Below are 21,706 nucleotides of genomic sequence, written 5' to 3'. Positions count from 1 at the left end.
TCTCCACGCTTGTGTGCTGTGAGCCAGAACTATGACTTGGGAGAATGGCAGCTGATGGGGGCTCTGTTTGGTGGCTGGCAGCTGCTGCCATTTGCTTGTCTAGGATTTGATGTCTAGGTTTTTGTCTAGATTTTGATGCCTAGTCAGAATCAGATTTGGGTGGAAAAGCACAGATGAACCTACTAATATGGAAAAATGAGAAGTTTGAGGTCATTTGCCATAAGCTGTATGTTCAGTTAGTTACTGCTACCTTGTGGTGCCTGACTCTCATTTTCTGAGTGTGACTGAAACCTAAGCTGTATATAATTTATATTATGTCTGTGGGATCCTCTTCTCCAGCCTGAGGCCACGTGGGTGTTCCTGTGGTGTAATAAACAGCAAAGGCCTGTGCCAGCCCATACCTTGCAGGTAGAGCTGCTTATGATAACCTCAAAAACTACAGCAAAGTTTAACAAGTCTGCTTTGTGATCTCCATTTAAGTTTGGGGTTTTTTTCTTTATCTATAAATATCTTTGTACGAAAAGACTTCTGATAACAGCACTTAATCTAGCAAAGGAATCTATTGCAAGCTCCAGAGAAGGTGACTGAATTAACCAAATCCATGCTAGGAAAAAGTCCTTCAGATAATTGTTAGACCTGTGTGTCTTGCCTTGAAGCACACTGGATCCAGAGTTACTTTGTGAAGAGTTGCTGTAACCCAACCAAGCCTCACAGGTTAGTGCCCTGGGGTGAAATCTTTTGGCCTGTCCTCTGCCAGGACTGAAAACACTGATTCATAATGAGGTATTTTAGCTTTACAACTGATGAACTTTAATGCTGACTGATCAAAAATGCTGCTTTTTGTATTTTTGTTTTAAACCAGACGAGGTGCATTCTCTGTATAGATGGTAACAGTAAGCTTTTTCTGGTGAACATATTATTACGGTATGTCACTTGCATCTAAAAACAATTGCAACTTATGTGTATTTTTTGAAGTGTTGGGCAGTCCCAATGGATTCTTCACCTCTGGGGGACCCCTGCTCTTTGTGTGTATGGAAGGTCCTTGCAGAAGTGACTTGAGACCTGAATGCTTTATTCCTGGTTTGTTTTTATTTTTTTCCTGTAAGAAGAGGCTGATCCAAGCCTTTGAAATTACTGTTGAGAATTGACAGTGCTGCTGGTATAGGTATTCTGATTTCTTGTGCTAGGAGCTGGCACAAACTGACTGCTGCTTCCCTGGGACCACTTTCTGCCTCCATTAAACTCTCTCCTGCTCTCTTGATGCAATTCTTAATTTCAGCTCCTGCATCCCAGTGTGTCTAGAGTGGCTGAGTATGCCCCTCCACCTTGCTTGTTGATGGCTTGTCTTGGGGCCTATTTCTGCAATGACTCACTCCACAATTACTGAATTGTGACTCTGAAGTTTGTCAGGAAGAAAGCTGGTTACAGTAAATGAAGGGGATGAGCAGTCAGTCTGTCTGCATGGCTCTGCCTCCTCTTTGTTATTCACACCCCCTGGAGCACTGTCAGGACAACTCTTGTCATTTTGCTCTTGCTTTTCTCACAGTAGATGTTTCCTGTGAAGATAGATTTCAATCTTCAGCACCATTTACATTCCTGCTCGGACTGCAGCTTCTTTAGTAAAATGAAGGTAGGACTTGATATTTGTTCTCAGTCTGCTGCATGTTACACTGGTGTTGAAATGCTATGGGTAATTTTTTTATAGGGTGAACATCCAGCAAGGCCATGCCTCCCCTTCATGGATGACAGGCCACATCCAGGTGGTGAGTTACCCCAGCAAAAGTGGGCAGTCCCTGAGCACTGCTGCCTCACTGAAACCTCTCCTCTAATGGGCTCCTGGCAGATCAGACTTGCTGATAACTGCAGTCACTGTGGATCTCTCTGCATTGTTTTCCTTTCCCTTGGATGTCACTGTGTTAAAAGTATTTATTTTTCACTGAGTTATTGGTTCAAGTTTAATAGGATACATGTTGCCAGCTGGAAGTGTGGAGTGGAGTTATTGCTGATGGGTTGGCTTACTGAAGCTTGGCCCTAGCATACTAATGAAATGAAATTAATATTTTATAAATGAAACTAATATTTTAGCTGTTTTAGCTAATATTTTAGAGCACCCACCACGGGGATCTTGCCCCACTTAGGCTCTCAGGCTCCTGTGATTTACTTGATTAACAGGCAATTGCTGATGTTCCCTGTTAGTGAAGCACATGGGTTAGAAAACTTCAGGACTTCCTTTGTGTTGGAATGTCTGTTTAGAAACGAGTCTGAAGCTCAGTGGCACACCCTGAGGAAAGATATGGAAATCCTGCAGCAGCAAACAGACTGTGAATACTGAATAGGAGAGGGGTGAGGAACAGATGCTGTTCTTTTTGCAGAAGTATAATGATTTTGTAGCTTGAACATCATTAACTACGCTGAGATGAAGAAATTCCCTTTGGGAAGGAAAAAAAAAAGGAATCCATCCCTTCATTCCTCCTCTGGGTCTTGGCTGGCTGCCTCAAAGTATGGGTGGGTGGGAATTCTGTGTGTATAAACAAAACCCAAATGAACAAAAGCCCTGTTTCCAACTTGTTGCTTAGCCATTGTAGAATTTAATACCATAGAAATTGCATTTTTATGGATGACACACAGTTTTTCAGGAAGATTTTGTAGACTGGCAAGAGTTGATCTGCGTTTTCGTGGGGTGTATTTTGTTTGGTTTGATGTTCTACATTATAATATCAGGAGTCAGAGGAGACAGAGTGATGAACCAAGCAAATGTGTGGTGTAGCAGAAGTAGTTCTTCATTAAAGTGACAACTGCAAGTCTTCCCTGTTGCTGTCTTGCATCCTTGTGAGACTGCACTGCACTCTGTATAGAGCTGAAAATACTCTTGCTTTTTGTAAAACAGGGCTGCCCAGAGCTGTAATGCTGGTTTCCAGCCCTACTTGGGATGCCTAGAGCAGGGCTTGGATGAAGAAGCAGAAGCAGGAGCTGCTTTGTTATGGGTAATCCTAAATTCTCCTGGGCTGGAAACCGTGGAGCGTCACATTAGAGATGCAAATACATGTATGCACACAGAGGGAACCTCTATTTCCTGAGGGGAGCAACACTCAGGCTTCTGCTTTGTGTGTTTGGCAGTGTTGCTGGATTGTGACACTCTATTTTTGCCCAGGAAAAACCATCCTGTTCCCTTGATGTAACTGTCTGTGCTTTATTTTTGCAAGTTTCCAGTTTTGTAGTTTGTTACCATTGACCACAACTGTCTGCATTGTCCAGGTGCCCTCTCACTGGAGCACAGGAGCCACTGGGCCACAGCCTCTGCCTTGGCTGCACAGAGAGCATCCAGATCCTGCCTGGAAGTTTGGGAGAACTGACGCCTTCCCAGGAAAGGTCCCTTTATCTCCTCTGCTATAGAAACAAGAAACAAATGGCAGAAAAGACAGCAGGTACCAACATGACAACCCTTTTAATTCTTTGTATTTACTTCTCCATCTGTATGTTGTCAACTCAGGAATGCTTGCCAGGGATACACTGACTAGCTAGGTTTGTAAGATACAAATATTATATATTTTATATATAATATAAATATTATTGAGGGGAGACAGAAGGCCCTCTTAAGGGGGAAATAACAGCTTATATTCATTTAGATTTCCAAATAATTCTCCCCACTCCCATTTCCATGTTGCCAGGTAAGTCTGAAAACATCCCAGCTTCCCCTCTATAAAGCCTGACAGCCTCATGGCCCTCAGTTCACAGACACTGACTGTATTTCCAGCTCTGGAATACATTGCACATTTCAGGGCTTTTTTTTGTGTATGGCACACAAGCTATATTGCCAGACTAATCCAGCAGTGAGTGAATATTTACGACTTCATAGCAATACATCTGCAGTATTTGTTGAGAGTGTTTCTAACAGAAATGCAGGTTTTCCCCAGGGAACTAATAATTTGCTGAAAATGTTTAATCAACCCATTTAAAATAGAAAAGAGATTTTTAATTAGTCTAAATCTACATGCTTTTGAGATTCTGTCATCATTTAAAAATTTGAACATTGGCTTTTTGGCTTATTCTTATTCCTAATAGTTCACTTGGCACAATAATGTATTGGAATTGGAAAAATAATAGGAGCCTTGAGGGCTTGAACTTCAAATCCACTCCCCTCTTCCAAATTTGGGTGTCACTTTAACATGTAGTTCAGGAGGAAAACGTATTTATATTAAGGAGACTTTTTTTCTTGTTTTTGTGCATGAAATAGGGCAAGTCATCTTGCACACTCTTGTATCATCACATGCTCACATAAATTTTGTAGAATAATACTATGGGAATGCAGGCCATTATACCCATTAACCAGATTTATTCCTTTACTGTTGCTGTGGTAATGCAGTAGAAAATAATTTGGTTTTGTTCTGGGTACAATTTAGTCAACTTACTAAACAAAACACAATTTCCTTGTAAACCAAATTCTTGAAATCACTTTAATGCATTACTAGGTAATTAGTACTGGTTTACATAATTTGGCTTAAGAAATTAGCTTTAATGTGAGTACAATTATTTAAACTGATGATGAAATACCCTCATTCCTAGGAAAGACAAATTTTTATACAGAGTTAATATAAAATTTTTTCAACAAAAAGCAAAAGCTAAATTTTATTTACTTTCACTTAATAATCTTATGGCCTTTCACAATCTCCCTCTTTTGTGGATAAAATCTACTTTTAAACAACTTATCAAGCACAATGGAAAAACTGAAATGAGTTCAAAAATTATTAACCAAAGCATCCAATACATCTTTATATAAATTGTCAGCTGTCATCTTGGAAAAAAAAAAAAAGCACAGAAAAAGGTGTAAAATTCAGTGATGACTTTACAAGAAACCTTATTCATTTCCTTTAGTGATACTGGTCTTCTTCCAGAGCTGGCCCTGGCAAGAGGATCCAAGGAAGTGCAGCAATGATCCCATGGAGGTGTCACAGTAGGATGGAGCCTGAGGCTGTCAGGGCACAGCTGGAACATGTGTGGGATGCCAAGCAGAGGAAACTGGTGTGCAGCTGGCTGGAGAGTCACACTGCAGGTAATGATGAAAAATGCCTGTTACTCAATTGGTCAGGTTGGTTTGGAACAAGATCAAACTGTATTTGTTGAAATGAGTATGAGAGAATCAAAACCATTCTGTTCCTTCAGGTCCCCCAGCTGAATATCAATTTCCTTATCCTCCTCCCACCTTATGTAAGGAAAACATGATTCTTAGCTAAGTTAGCTAAGAAATTTGCACTGGAGTTGAAAACTCAACTGTCTGGAGAGTTAAAACATGAGCAACAGAAAGGTAGGTCTTGAATGTGTATCTGCTATTTTTTGTAACAGTCAAACACTCAAGAATCTCCCTGAAATTAGTCTTTAAAAAAGAAGTGGTTTCTTTGAACCAATCTGAAGACAGAAAACAGCAAGAAAACTATGGAGAGGCCATAGTTTGTAGAGGAGGAGGACCTTGCAGTTTGATGTGGATAATTCACAAACAGAATTTATTGAATGTTCTGGATAAATTGTATTTGCAAGTTCTCCCACATCTACTTCATCATTATTTTCTCAAAGTGACAGAAATCACCTACTCTCATCCCATGGGTAATTTCCCCTCTCCCCTTGCATGATTCATCTCACTTCAGCAATCTGGAATTTATAAGCATCTCTGATATTACCCAGGTTTTTGTAATAGTTTTCTCCAGCCTCAGAGCCTGTAAAATCCAAACCTTTTTTACTCATTAAGTTCGGTGACTTTATCTCCACTCAAGGAAACAGCTCCTTTAGGAATGCCCATGTAGGAGTTAAGCTGCCTCCTGAAGAAGGAGCAATAGTTTTTCATTTTCAGCTCAGGTCATAAGATTATTATTTTTTTTTTGTTCTTATGAGAACTTTTGAAGAGGGGGAATGTGAAGAAGTGATTCAGAGGACAAGCAGCAGCAGAGGAGGTAGCTATTGTTTTATGGTGTGGACACAGCACTCCAGTGAGCAGTTGGCTCCAGAAATGAGACATGGACACACAGTTCTTGCAAGAAGCAACTTCCCTCTCCTTCACATGAGTGTAGGGTGGTAGAAGAGACCCCACTGAAGAGAATCCATGTTCCAATTCAAAAAAATAACAACAGTACCACACTGCACTCCTCTCACTTGGGAAAGGCAAACTGAATCACAGTAACTTAGCTAACAAAGCCTTTAAAATTACAGCTGTCTTCAGGAATAAATTGGATCAGTTTGCTACTGTGAACTAATATTACTTCATAGTATTAATATTACATAATAACAACAAAAATATTAATGCTATAACAATATCTTAATATAATAGTAATATAATGAGATATAAATGGAAGCACATAGGTAGCAGATAGTAATAATTAAACCCCCCAACCATTACAGAGGTCATTAGATGCCCCAAACCCAAGAAACTCATTAGCACAACCATTGGAAAATTCTGCTGTTTATGGAGACAGTATCATCACCTCTAAGCTTCCCAGCATCGAAATGACATTGGTCTTGTGTTTAGCCTGAACACGTTGTATCTATGGTTTTCAGCTTTATTCAGTATGTTTGATAATGCTTGTGAAGTCAGGATGTAGGACTTGATTTTGAGACAGTTTTTAGGTGCATACCCTGCCTTAGTGGCAACAACTGGCAGGAACTGTCTTCAGCTGCACCCACAGGTGAGCTCAGTGCCTCACTGCTTGTTAATCTGCCCTGCACTAAATAAGAATAGGTTGATAGCTGATAAAAAAGAAGCTCTAGTACAAACCAGACTGTGTGATGACAATGGTTTATCTTGTGAAATCAGAGCCTCTGTCTGAGATGTAGTTCCACCCTCCTGCTACACAAATGCACTCTGATGGAAAGAACCTCTACAAGTGTTTGTTTCCATGACAAAATACATTTGTGTGTGTGTGTGCACCCATATACTTGCTCTTACCTTGGGTAATTAGGCATCTGTTCCTGGTCTGTGGGGCTCCTAGTTGTAGACTAAAAAGAAAAATATGCAATCAGTAATCACTGAAATCAATAAGTTAGGCTTGTGCAAAATATCTTCTGAAGTTGAATAATTCAGAAAACACATTCCTACACTTTTTATGTGCTTTACTGCAAACATGAAGACAGCAAATGTCCCTGGGAGCAGGGGAGCAAGAGACACTCACAGAAATAAGCAGTTGTCGTGTGGGAGAATGACAGGAGATGGATTTTGTACAAATCTTACTCCCAACAGCAAGGCTGGTCTCTCCTGGTGACAATTAGGAGAGGTAAGAGATACACAGATATTCATTGTCTTGGAGAACTCCTGTCAGCAGTGGGACTGTGAGCTTGCATCATGAAGACCTGACTTGGTGACAAATAGGCAGGAAACTGAGTTTTTGTTATTTTCTAGATTTAAACTTTGAGCATCATGTGAAGCTCAAGAAATTGGAAATAAGCCAGGCTAAAGATGTTCCTTCACCAGTCCAGTGGGCAGTATTGTGAACTACCAACAAGTAAGTATTTTCGAGACTACATGTCTTGAAGTCCTGACTGAAATACTGTTGAAGCCGTGAAGGAAAAAGCAGCTTTTCTATGACTCCCTTACTCTCCAAACATACAAAAGCTTGTATGTGCTTCAGGATCCCATGTTATTTCAACTTTGCTAAGTTGATTAAAGAAGTTTTAGTGCCTGTGAATCCAAATGCCAAAATTAGGGTCTGTCTTTGTTCATCTTCCTGTTGACCTAGCAGAGAAAACATAAATTGGTGGTTGTCCTCAAAAATAAGGGGTGTTTTTCTAGTTTTCAGGGAACTCAGACACAACCTGCAAGCTGGAGAGGCATCAACTGATGAATAAGCAATCTGTCAGCAACTTGGACTAAAAACAAGGCACTGATGAGGGCTGGGGAATGAAGCCAGACATTTTGGATAGCAAATGTAATCAATAACCTGCTAGTTTGTAGAATGTGTATAGTGCTCTTCTGGGTGTTTTTTGGATCAAGATGGGAAAGAGATTTGGTCTTTGGCAGCAAGTTGGGCATCTACAAATTTGGAAATCAAAATGTGGCAGATGAAATTCTGTGGAGGATGCCTTTACTGCAGTGGATTACCTGGCTACTTACAGGACCTTGCAGGAGCTGGTCAGTATTAAAATGTCTACAGTAACAGCTAGTAAAGTTGCCCTTCTTGATAGGAAGGCCATTTCCAGTGTATGTACCTACTGCTTTTAACAGTTCAGAAATAAATGCTTGCAGTTGAGTAGCCTGTGGAAAAAGCTTTGACCTCTCCACAGCAGGCCACTTACCTTTCCAGTCTTGCCAGGGAGGCCAAGACTGAACAGATGAAACAAAGACTGTATTGCTCATTTGTCCCATGGGTATATTTGTCATTGGAGGACTACTAAAACATCTAACTTTTTTTCCAAGACCTACCTTCAATCATTATAGAAGTTGCTGGCATTAAAAAATAACAGTTGTAGCAACACCACCACCAGTAATAATAAATCAAGCTTAACATTTGCTTAATGCAGTATTTGTCTGCTCAAGTCCAGCTGAGTTATAGATTGTCCTCTGTGACCTCTGTCTTGCTCATTACCTAGCAATGAAGCAGGGACACCTAATACTCAGTTCTTGTTGCTATGCCAAGCCAGGAGATAGAACATCAGGCATTCCCAGTTTTGGTGAGGAACCTGGCACTTCCCTAACAAACAAGTTCAAGGTTCTACAGAGATTAGCTGTGAGGGGATAGCTAACTACAAACAACTCAAAGCATTTTATGTAGTTTCTGCAAGCTTGTGCATATTTTTAGGGGCTGGATGACTAAATCTGTGGGATGTGACACACAAGGTGCCATAATGTAACTGTAATAGTAGGCAGATTTTGAAATTCCATGTTCAGAAAGGGCTGAGATTCACATAGGTAATTCAAATGCCCAGTGCTGTAGGTAGGCATCACACAGGTTTTGAAATATTCCCATTGCTAGGAAGTAAGGATGTGGGATGCACATGAAAGCTGTGTTGTTTTTTTAAGACTTCATAGGAAACTTGTCTAGTTATCCTTGAATAAATATTGTCTCAGCTGCTGCCATTTGTTCTATTGGTGGGCATGCACAAACCCAAGACTCTCCAGCCTTACCTAAGCTTAAGGAGCCTTGCTCAAAGATAAAGTTTCCCATGGGCAATAGGCTCCTTCTGGTTCAGTACTTTGGTGGTACACCCTGAAAAATCTGGGCTACTCAGATTTAAAAGTGGAGCATTTGTCCACAAATCATCTATATATTTCCCTGAGTTTTAATTTAAGGTATTTGTTTTTGTTGGTTTTGGTCTGTGGGCTAACAACTTGAAAAAAAAAGTTATCAACGTCTATGTGTCAGACAAGATATTTATTATACAGTATTGAGCTAAAGCATTGTTCCTGCCCTAGGCCTTATTTAGTTGTTCTTAAAACAGTGTTTTATAGATATTTCACTCCAAGAGTGGCAGAACCTTTTGCTTTGCAGTTGATTTTTTTTTAGGGCATTATTCAGTCCTATACTAAATTGTTACAAAATGAGACATGAACTTTGAGATAGAATCAAATGTTATAATGGAAGACTGAAATGAGTGCCACTCTCATTAATAACTTCATTACAGTGGAAGCAAGATCAAACTTATCAAGAAAGTAAAAATTATATTCCATACTAATTTCTAGGAGATATTTTCCTTTCTCATTAAAATAAAATTCCTTTTCTAACAGACTTCAGATGGGATCTCTTTAAATCCTCAATCAAGACTTCAAAAACTGTCTATGAAAAAGACTATCCAAATCCCGATTTCAAACATGGAATCCAGAGAAGGAGGCACATGTTTTTAAAGGTAGAGCAGGGAGAGACTGTATCTATATGTAAAAACTAGCATTCTTAGAATAAATCTGAGGACAGCTGACATTCACACATACCACTTTACTAAATGACACGTGAAACAAAATGTCTCTCAAATGAATGCTCTCTACTCTGCTTTCCTTAGAAACTTCAAAGAAAAAGAGAAGGCGACTGTCATTTTGTTTCAGAGAATTTATGGACGTAGATATCCTTCCTCTGCAATCCTTGTTTACTCTTGCCACTGATATGTCTTCAGTTCTAGAGGAAGTCGTTTTTTTTTCAAGCATTGAAATATTTGATTTCTGTTGTTGGACACAGAGCATAATGATTTTTACGCCTGTATTTCTGCAGTGCAAAGCTGCTGATTTATATGCATCCCAGGCTCTATGACAGTGTAAGAGAGGGCAGTGAGGTCAGGAGCAGAAGGGAATATAGTGATCATTATCTGAGTTACTGGATAATTTCACAAAATTAACAATTCTGGTGGTGATACTACATTTTTGCTGGTATGATTCAACAAGGAACTCTGGAGAAGCAGGACAGCTACAGAGGCAGGACTGCTGCTGTGGCCTTAAAATGAAACCCTACAGACAAATACTTCTCAAGAGTCACCCTGGTCTTCTCATGAGCTGCAGTGATCCCAAGCCCTCAGGCTCTGAGCACCTTCTGAAGGCTTTTACTCAGGACACTGCTTCCCTACCAGCCACAGAGGATATTAAAGCTGAAATATCTGGATGGAAGAGTAGGAATTTCCCTTAATTAATTACAGTACCTCACAAGTTCACATAAATCCAACGCTAAGAGAATAATGAGAGCAGTACTTTTTCTCTTGCAGTAAGGAAATAATGCATTTAGGTCATACTTTTTAACAGATATATACAAATGGTCCTAATTCCAATGTGAAAAAACCCCCCAATTCTCCTTTCAGCATATGTACTGAAGTTTACAGAAATCAAAGGCCTAAAACCAATACCCTCTAACAGATTCTTTTTGCAACAGCAAGAGAAAACCACTTGCAGAAAAAGCTGATGTTTCATACTACTGTAGATGATATTCAATCACAAAGAGTCATAGAATATTCTGAGTTGGAAGGCACCTACAATCATCATAAAGTCTGGCTCCTGGCCCTGCACAGGGCACCCCACAAAGTCCCTTTTTTTCTCCCAAAAGGGAAAAAAGCATCTTAAATCACCTGTGGTACAGTTTTAAATAATGACCACAATACTCATAAAAACTGCTGTAACAGTAGAAAGTTCATCAAGAATTTGCAAATTGATGGCTGATTTACAAATAAAATATTGAAGTCATCAAGCAAATTGTTCTAAAGAGGCCATCTATCCAAATTCTGATGATGCAGTAGGAAATAGGCTACAGAAAAGCTGAGCCACAGAGACTTGGTAAATTTTCTGCCCCATTAACTCACAGTGAGTTCATCTTTGGGATGAAATCTTGACACTGCTGAAGGCCTGATTATGCTAAAATAAATGTGATCAGATACAGAAGATGTTCATTACAAATTCAATGCCTGATCCAAAAGGGTTTGGATCAGACCTCTGCACTACACTTACAGTTCAAGGCTTCAGAGTCCTTAAAGGCAGAAAAAGCACAACTTACCATTGAGGTTTTCATTTTCTTGTCTGTTTCTGATAGTGGTGTCTCTCAGGTGATGAACTTTTTCCTGTAAATAAAAAAACAAGCAAAAAACCTGCAGCAGAAATCAGTAATGGAAGTTTACTGTAGAAATAGTAAGACACTATAAAGAGCTGAATTCTTTAGCATTCTGAACACCAAGCATCTCTCTCCTGGAAAATAATTTTAAAAGATTGAAAAATGTTTATGATGTTAATTTTAGCATTTTTACCTAAGACTCTTGTGGAGTTATCCCTGCCAGCAGTAAGTTAAAATAATTCTGGCATTAGATTACAGAGTCTTGGGTGTTCTTTGCTGTTTGTTTGGGGTTGTTTTGGTTTTTTTGGAAAAGCAATTTTTCCTCAAAAATCCAAGTGAAGGACAAAAAACTGCAGTGACAGCATGAAGTCAGTTCATCATGTTTATAGAGGACTAAGAAGAAAGCACTTTTCTATGGAGCAAAACCAAAGAAAAGTCACACATGCTATGCAGGGTAAAAACCACCACTACAAAGCAGCTTTTTTCCTGAAGCACTGAAAACTGAAGCACTGAAAAAAGGCCAAGCAAATCTTCCTTGAAATATGGATATCTTATAGTTCACCAAGGAAAAAAAAAAGACATAACTTGGTGCTGCTATCATGGTACAGATTAGATATGATCTTCCTCCACAAGAAATGCCCCTGACTGAGAGCAACACCAGCAATTAATCTGCATGCTTGGCTGCAGATGGATTTGGAAGGTGGCATCCTAGTGCTGTGCTGCTGGTGCCCAGCTTGGGAAAGGGCCCCAGACTGTTCCCGGCCCTTGCACTTTGGCTGTTAAGTGCTCCACTATGATGACAAAGCTCAGATTTTCAAGCAGATGCAAACACAAAGAGCACTCTCCTTGCTGGCAGCATCTGATAGCTCTTTCACTCTGAAAAGCAGCAGACTAGCTTTGCTTTTCCTCTTTCTACTAAATGGCATAAAGGACAACAAGAAATTATTTTTGTTAATGCATGACCTCCTATAAAATGAGGGCATAACTTCTTCCTCCATGTGTCTTTTTAGAAGTAATTAACAAATCTCCTCTCCATGACTTGCAGCTTTGATGCAGTTCTTTCAGTGACTCAGTGTGTAGGTTTTTGTAAATCCTGATTATTGTGTGCCCCTCAATTTACTCCATACATTCAATACAAAGGACCTGTAGAGCATTGCCAACAATTGTGGATTTCACTAAGTATATTCAACCCTTTCAGACAGGCATAAAGCCTGGTATAAGTTAATATATTATAATTGCTAGAATAAATGTATGCTTGATATAGTCAGGTTTTGTTAGCTGACACTGCTCAGTAGCACATTTGGTTTGTTTGGTGACATAAGGTTTGTGATTTCATGAAAGATGCACATCAGCCAACAGTTTAAAACACAAGTCTTTGGAGAACAGCATATTTAACTCTGCACTTAAACCAAACTCAGAAAACCTCTCAAACAACAGTGGGAACAGGTATCTATAAGATTCAGAACTATAACCAGCAAGCTTCTTGGGAGCTGATTTGCATAGAAATAATGATTATTGCTTTTGACCTCATATGCAGGAGCCAAAACACAGGAACTTGCTTTTAGAACATCCGAACAAGATTTCTATCAAGGAAAAAATTTCAAACTCATACCTGTTGAGTGGATGGTAGTCTCTGCTTTTTGTTCTGCCACTGTTTAAACCTGTCAAGGGCTTCATCCACAGAAATTGCCCCATTTTTCACCTGTTTCTGTAAGTGGATGAGTTCTTCCTGCTCAGAAGGCATCTTGTGTACCACAGTGCTGTAAGTTACTGTCTCAGTGCGACCTCTGTGTGCTTCTACAACAAAATGTACAAAGTGAGAAATGCAATAAATCAGTGAGGATTCTACCATTACTCTCTGGCAGCATGTTGGTTCATGAAATAATTTCCTTCTAGCACTACAGTTACATTACTGACATTTTAAAGGAAATGGTTGCTATATAAAATATCCACAGTACTTTTTATCCTTTCTTCGTCAACATCATACATTACATATCTCAAAAGTTGTGGATAAAATTTGGTCAGGAAGGATCTTGAAATTTCAAAAGATTGCCTTCCTCCAAGGAAGGAAATATATTATTAAATGCATTGCAGCAACAAGAAAACACTGCAGCCCAGAGTTCCTGGAGATTATGGTACAAACACAGCTGAAGGGAGATGGGCATTATCAGGTTCACAGCTTGCTCCAGGGAGGTGTAGCACTGCTTCTCCCCAGGATACTGATACTGGAATGGCTGATGCAGAACACATGAGCAGCAAAGGAACAGGGGCTCTGAGCCCTCTGTGAGGCTTTTGCACCCGTTTCACTGCATGGGGAGTGGCCAGGATAAAAATTTAGTCCCTCAATGGGATTTGGGTCAGTTTTCTGTTCCACCATGCACCACTATCTTCATTTCAAGCAAGGAAGGTACCATTAAGGATTGTTCAAAGGGGTGTCACAATTGGAATTTATAGCAGCAACATTGTAATGTGCTACAACTCAAATAACAACTGGACTGCCGCAAGTAATCAACTTTACATGCATCTTGGGGTACCCAGGAGAGAACTGTTGCTCTCCCCACTTTTGTCTTTCCATGGCTGGAATTACTGCACAGCTGAGCCCTCCTGTCCTTCCTTGTCTTGGCTTTAATCACAATCATGAAGGGAAATAGAAAAGTGTAAAGTAATTCTGACTCTACAAATCTTTCCTACAAGACTATAACTTTTAGTCTTCTTTCTTTAATCTGATCTCTTAATGCTGCAATACCATTAAGGATATAAATTGTAGGAGGCAAAACAGATGCTAAATCACCTAAAATCAAGTCACAGCAAAACTCTGCTAGCTCCACTGAAAAACATCATGGCAGTTAAAGAGCTAAAATAAACTCTGTACCAGGGCTCCTGGCCTCGCAGTATGTCCTGCTGTTGTCACTGGTCACTCGACAGGCCTTCTGCTGGAACACTGCAACAAAATCAGGAACATAAGGAAGTTGAAAAATGGCAATAAAAACCATCTCATTCTCAATGAAGGAAGGAGACTCATAAAAGCAGGCTGGAATACATTTTATTGTTCTAGTCTAAGAGTATTTTTCAACCCACTTGTTAGTCTAATGTTAATTACTTGAAAAATTGTTCTGTTGCACAGAATGGCAGGATTACTGATGTTACAGAAACCATTACAAGACACTTTGAAGAAAATTAAAAGGATTTATCACACTAGCATATTACGTGTCTAGAAGAAACAGCAGGATCTCAGAGTTCTGCAGATGGTACAGACACTTTAGCCTGTTCCTTATTTTATGGGGAAAACTAAAGCAGAAAAAGCCCCAATAGTACCAGGTGAGAATGGTGACACTGCTGAAAAAAAGGTGTGTGTATATTTGTGTGTACTTTATTCAAGCATTAGAAACAGCAAAGCACAGCCCCTCTGTTAGAGCAGCCCATCATTCCCACTCCTGTGAGGTGCCCAGAGTGGATACACCCTGAAATGCAGCACTCCAACTTTTGCTGGCAGCATATGTAACACCCAGAAGGTGGGAATTGCTCAGTTTCTGACATAGCCTATGTGGCAGTTGCTTTCTCTCAAGTCTCAATTCTGATTTTTGCTAAACAAACTGACATTCTGGAACCTAGAATAATTCCTGTCAATTAAGTAATCCTCTGTCATCACCGCAATGCAGCAAATGTGCCAGTTCAATGGAGCAAATATTTTCCTGGGGACCAAGGCCCAGGCCAAGGGAGCTCTGCTGAAGCAGCAGAGCAGGCATGCTCTCACTTATGCCCCTAGCTCAGCCAAACACTGATAGATTTCAACTTTTTAAATATTTCTCTCTGTAATTATCAAAGAATCCTACTAAGTATGTTTGCAGTGTTTTCTTCTCTACTTGAAATAATATTCTCCTTTTAAAGATGAAATTAAAGTAATGGGAGCACAGAGGTAATGCAGGCAGCCTGAATTTTACTGCATAAGGAGGAGAAGGGACATACTCAACAATGTGCCTGATTGGAAAGCACTTTAATTGATAGGCTTTGAAATTTCTGCTGAGTTTTGCAGTGTTGGAGTAATCAGAAATGGAATTACTCTTCCAGTGAAAAGTAAAATTGTTAAAACCACTTTATGTGCTGCATCTTGCTGAAATTATTTTAGTTGGCAGCAAGTCTTCAGTGTGGGTGAGGTCAGTGAAAACAAACGCCTGCTTCTGGAATGCCTGGAAAGGCAGGAACACTCCACTGTACAATTGCCATAAGTTTAGGGAGAACTCTGGCAATTCACCCTTTCATTCCCACACTCCAATTACTTATGAGCTACTTGAACACAGCAGGGAAATAAAAGATACAGGTAATCTTGCACACTGATATATTCCATTATTTTTTAAATGGAAGATAAAGCAAGTATTCCTTCAGTAAAACAATATTAATATAGCAATTTTTTAAAGTGTCAGAATGTCACAGTCCTTCAAGTAAGGATATATACTTTTTATTTTCTGGGCCTGTCTGGCACAGATAATCTGATTAAAGTGTTTCAGTACTTCTATCACACTTACTGTGCACCCTTCAGTAACATCTGTATGATCAGAAGGAGAATCCTTTTGGATTTTTACTCATGTTATGACTGGCTAAACTACCAGTCAAAATATACTTATTAAATATCCTAACCCTATACATGCCATTTAATTTTTGTCTACAACAAACTTCTGTTGCAATTTCTCAGAATTAAAGGAGGCTGAGGGAGCTAACAAGTAATTCCACGTCATTCCCTCTCCTCTCTTCAGCTGCTACATGATACAGATGAAGTTCTTTGCAAGCCCTAAATACATTTTTATGTCTCAGGCAGTAAGACCTCTCTTTAGGAATGTAATGTAACCTCAATATTCTTCCAGCAAAGCAAACTCAGAGAGAATGAAACTACTGCAATATTTTCTAATAGGACATGAAAGCAGAAAATGACATTTTAAAAGGGACAAAATATAAATTTTGTGGCAAATATGCAAAACTCTGGGAAAATCCCTAATGTAAGTCTTGGAAAGTGAGTGGGATCCAAGGAATTCTGAATTGCCTGTTTTATCTCAGACTAACTAAAGATGTTGTTTCAGGCTGTCTGCACATGCAGGTAAATAATGCTATGAGGCTTGAAATTTGGTTAATATTTTCATGGTTAGCACCACAAAAGGGTTAGAAAAATTTGAAATCCAAGTCTTTTGTGTATAATTCTGAACTAAGAAGATTTTATAGTAACAAACTGCAAGAAACTGTGGTGAGTATAAAGGGTCTAGAAAAAGAGAATGAAAGTTTTTACAGTAGCTGCAGGTTGACAAAAGGGACAGGAATTTGATTTTCAGAATTAATTGAATTTCTAACACAAAGCTGTAATGTTAACGAGTCACAGATGCACTATGACATTTCAAAAATTGGTTAGTGACATAATTAGGAAACACAGGAAATCAAAACACAGGAAGAGTTAGATGAAGGGGGAGAAGAACTCATATCAGCTAAGAGGCAATGATCAACTAAGATATGGTTTCTAATTTATATTTTACTTTACTCACCTAAACTATGAGGGATGTTGCCTGATTTGTTGAATTGGCAACATTACCTCTAAAAATGAAACAAGAGTTTCCACTATGCACTAGTGATTCAATCACAGCTAGACTGATGAACCTACTCTCTGAAAGAACATATGAGCTAATCATACCTTATACATACTTACTTGGCACTTTCAGTAGCACAAACACAAAGGAGAAAAGACAGTGATTAAAACAATCTATCAATAAATATCACTATTTTGAATTCAGCTTGCTTAGGAAATTCAAGATGCATTTATTCATCAGCTTCATTGAGCTGATGTTCCAAACAAAATTATCTATTACTGTTTTCTTTAGGAAACATTCAAAATTTAAATACAGGAAAACAAAATCTTTATATGAACACATGGCTAAGTGATAATTCAAATAATTAGTACACTAGGTTTGAACTTAGGAACACAACTCAGTTGCAAATTACAGTGGGTTTGCAAGCTGCCTTCTTGTTCTTTGTAGGTTTTTGCTTCATTCATTTTAGAATTATCATGTAATTAATTCATGATTAATGGAAGAATGGAGAAGGAGGAGTGAATTATTGTTCAGGATATTTTGCAGGGAGAGACTCCTGCCTTTGTCCATTCAATTTTTTTCCACATTATTTAAATATTTTAGCATTTAAACTGTGTATGCATAGCACCTAGGCAAATAAAACCTCTAAGTTCTTTTTTTCTGGTAGGGATTGGATTGTAAATTAGATGTAGCACAGCAAGAGATGACAAATACACAGAGAATACTAAGGAAGGAATATAGTAGAATGATGCTTATTATTCAGGAGAGGAGAACTCTGCAGATGTTCTTTCACATCTTTTTAGATATATTTTCCTTTTGTCTGTTTTGTTTGCTAACACACCGAACATCACTCAGCATGAGGACTCAAGAGAGGTCACCAATGCAATGCTAACCAGTAAGTTTTGTAAGAGATGATTAATGACCACTCCCAAAACTTATACAAAATATTTCACATATTCAAAATGAAAACCAAAAATTCCAGTGACTCATAACATGAAATCAACTAAGGAAATGGGATCGTGTAAACAGACTTTTTTCTTTTCACAAGGCGAGGCAGCTGGGCATGGATTAAAAGCATAACATCATGAATGATGATATGAATCTTATGAATCTGATCTAGGTAGGTCCAGGCATTGTGGAGAAGGGTTGGCTGTATAGTGCAAAGTAACAAAGGCTCAAGTTCCAGAAGCTGTCCTCTGAGGGCAGCACTGGTGTCTGGGTACACCTACACCATGACGAGGCAAAGGGAAAAAGACTGAGCAGTTTTAAGAGCATCAGTGCAGGAAAACAAGTGACCACATCTACACTGGTACAGGAGTTCTGAACAGGCCTAAATGGGCAGCCTGACACTCAAGAGGTTTTTGAGAACACACAACAGCCATTTCATTAGAATAAAGACTAGGTGATGCCAAGTGCCCCTGCAGAAATACCAACCTACCACATTGCTCCCTTACATTTCTGGGGCTTTTCAGTGACAGCATCACATCCACTCATCCTAATGCCCCAGGTTACTGCCAGCCTCTACCTTCCACAGTTGTTTAGTTGGCTGAGAATGAACCACTACATTTTTTCAGACCAAAAGCAAAATGATTTTAAAAGGAATTACAGTGTAATGATGATGTGAAAATCTTAATCCAAAAATAAACATATACTCACCAGCAATTCCCTTCACAATTTGCAGTGAGATTCTGAGTCTGACAAATATGAGCTCAAATCTGTTAAAATCTCAGCAACTTTAGTCACAGAGGGACCTCGGGAGACTCTACAGAGATGACTCCCCTACACTTAAGCAAGATAATAAAAATATTACCAGAAACCCCTCCTTACAGAAGAGGTAAAGAGTGAGTGAGTGAGTGAGTGAGTGAGTGAGTGAGTGAGTGAGTGAGTGAGTGAGTGAGTGAGTGAGTGAGTGAAGGCACCAGTTAGTTTAAGGAGCTGCTCAGAGGGTGGTGTCAATGTACTATGCACCCCAGTACCATACACAATGAAAACAGCCTTCACATCTCTGCTCTTGTCAGAATTTGAACTTAGTGCATCATGGAAGCTGGAAGGACTTTAGCGACATACTCAAGGAGTATTTGCTCTGGGTGTAAAACCTGAATATACTTCTTTAGTCCCATTTTTCTTGAGTAGAGAAAAGCAAAAAAGGGAAGAACTCTTTACATGTTTTTACTAGAAATATGGTGTTTGGGACAGTTTGGTTTGCAGCCAGACAGCATCCCATAAATATTTTTTTCTCTCTGCACCTTATTCAGTACTTGTTTCAATCTACTAAAGCTCAGATAGCAAAAAATCTGACTGAATGAAGACAGTGGGTGAAGCTGGTATATCACTCCCAACCAGGACTGTAAAACCAGTCTAAGTGTCAGCCAAACGGTGCTTCCTAGTATTTAATTCATGGAAAAACACCCTTAAGTTAGGAATATATAATGAAATTCATCTGCAGTGCAGTACTTTACACTCACTGTAGGAGAGCACTACAAAATCCCTCTGTGGGACATATATGTTTTGCAATTTGCATGGTCTCTGAGGCTTCACTTTGGAAACCCCTGCTATAGAGCATTTAAACAATTGGCTTAATAAGAATTACTGACTCAGAATGAGATCACTGTATTTCCCAGTAATCAGCCTGATAAGTTTCCAGGACACTAACAGTGCTGTTCTGGATTTTATTTATTCACTTCAGTGGGTTTATGCTGTCTGTTCTGTAGGTGAGATATTCTTCTTCCCTAAAAATATCCACTGAATGCTACTTCTTCTGCATACCCTGTGATTTTGATGAGCAATGAGAATGTTATTCTCCAATGGAACAGTAACTAGAAAATATATTTTTCACTTCTAATTTTTAAACCTACGGTGAGTTCCCACAGACAGCTATCTTTGAATAGCAAAATGTTTTCAGTGCACAGAAGAGAAAATACATTCCTTCAGGGATTTGTGAGAAGTTTGCAAAGAAATAAAGGCTATAGCATAGGAAATTTATGCTGTTGTAGGGCAGGTATTCTTGCTGCAGAGAAACCCTTTCATACTAGTGGTCTGATGACAGGTAAATTATTAAACCAGGACAGTAATGTAATCCTTAACCCTGAGGGATTCCTAGTAGGTCAGGCTTCAGAAATGGCAGGGACATTGCAGAAACTCATGCATCTCTCCTACAACTACACAGAGGACTTTGCTTTCCAGCTCACTCAAACTTGGTATCAATAGGGAACATTAAAAATTGCACTCTAAACTGAAACCACAACACCTTCAGATGTTTATTTAACAGTTCTTTTGGCAGCAGACAATTGAACAAAACACTGAAATAACCTTCAGAGGAGTACTAAGCACCTAAGGAATGGTAAGGGAGCACAGTAAAAGTGCACACCATCTGGACAATGAGCTACTTGGCACCAATTTGCAGCTCCATTGGCTGATGAGCCTTTTACACACAAGATAAAATTCTTGCAGTGGACTAAATTAAAGAACAAATCTACTCTCTGTTAATAATGCAGTCTGTTTACCAGTGTTCAATACAGCAGTTTGAATGTTCATTAAAATTTGAAAGTATAATAAATGAAACTGAGTAAAAGCGATTAGAACATTTATATTTTAAATCTTTCAACTCCTCCATGTTTCCCAGAATTTATGTGTCAGCAAATTCAAGGTAGATGCTCAAACTGTGAATTGTGGTAGTTCAGTTGTGACAACTTTCATCACAGACGGTTTATTGCCTAGGTTTTGAAGTGTAGATCTTGCTCTGAAATTGACTCTTGTCAAGTCCCATGTTTGCTTTCTATAGATCAACAGTTTCCCTATCCTGTTCTGCAGAACACCAAGTGGGGTAAACTACAGGGAGCAGGCTTTCTGCCCAGTGCAAACTTGATATTCCATGTATTTGAAAGCTGCTAATTACAAAGAAAGCTATTTGCTTGCTTTCTTCTTTGTTGCTATTCTCATGGAAGCACCACCACTTTTGTTTAAAGGAGACATCACTCTTTTGTGATGTCATGGCCTTCATTCAATGTGTGGTGAAAGCACTCATGGAAATGTAGCCATTTAATTTCTCCAGATGGATAAAAAAATAAATTTAAGAGTCACTTGCATGCAATCAAGGAGGCAAAAGGCATTTCTGCTATGCAATGCTTACTTCCCTCCACCAAATAAATGGGCCCATCTATGGGTACATAAAGTACAAGGAAAAAAATGCTCCTCTTGCATATCTGCATGGCACAATCACACCAGTCTCTGCCATCCTTGGGGCATGAAACTTTTCATGAACTCCCAAAGTACATGGGCATCCATTTGTGAGCAAATGTGTAGCCCTAACACAGCCCCTCTCTGTGCATCATACTCCATTCTGTTTTTCCACAGGATCTGGGTCTTACTGAATGCACAGCTCTGAAGACCAACCAGAACTGTGCAGTGAAGACAATCTGTTTCTTACAGGGATATGAAATAATTTGTTTTAGAGATTAAAAGGTATTTAGCATATAGAAAGTGAATGCAGAGGAGGGAAGGATGGCTCAGTTAAGTAACTAGAAGTTGCTCTGCAGGACAGTTCTTCTCTTTCCCACAAAGCCCTACCCAAAGCTCAGACAAGTCATTTAAGGCAGCAATCCAACTTATACTGTCTGATGTCAGAGTACTGACCAGACACACTGA

General features: G+C 39.2%; 1 protein-coding gene across 1 annotated transcript in view; it reads right to left on the bottom strand.

Moving 5' to 3' along the window:
* Positions 1–4,689: 4,689 nt before the first annotated feature.
* Positions 4,690–21,706, bottom strand: part of BANK1 (B cell scaffold protein with ankyrin repeats 1) — a 133,410-nt gene continuing 116,393 nt past the window's right edge. The window contains exons 12-17 of the mRNA XM_058024285.1: positions 14,364–14,436; positions 13,108–13,297; positions 11,442–11,505; positions 9,905–9,975; positions 6,932–6,981; positions 4,690–5,044 (exon numbers count right to left, since the gene is read on the bottom strand). Coding sequence (XP_057880268.1) covers positions 4,789–5,044; positions 6,932–6,981; positions 9,905–9,975; positions 11,442–11,505; positions 13,108–13,297; positions 14,364–14,436 — 704 coding nt within the window. The 3' untranslated portion in view covers positions 4,690–4,788. The remainder of the gene's footprint in view (positions 5,045–6,931; positions 6,982–9,904; positions 9,976–11,441; positions 11,506–13,107; positions 13,298–14,363; positions 14,437–21,706) is intronic.

Source organism: Melospiza georgiana, chromosome 5 (assembly GCF_028018845.1).
Source record: "Melospiza georgiana isolate bMelGeo1 chromosome 5, bMelGeo1.pri, whole genome shotgun sequence".
Lineage (NCBI taxonomy): Eukaryota > Metazoa > Chordata > Aves > Passeriformes > Passerellidae > Melospiza > Melospiza georgiana.
This window is presented reverse-complemented; position numbering and strand designations above follow the sequence as displayed.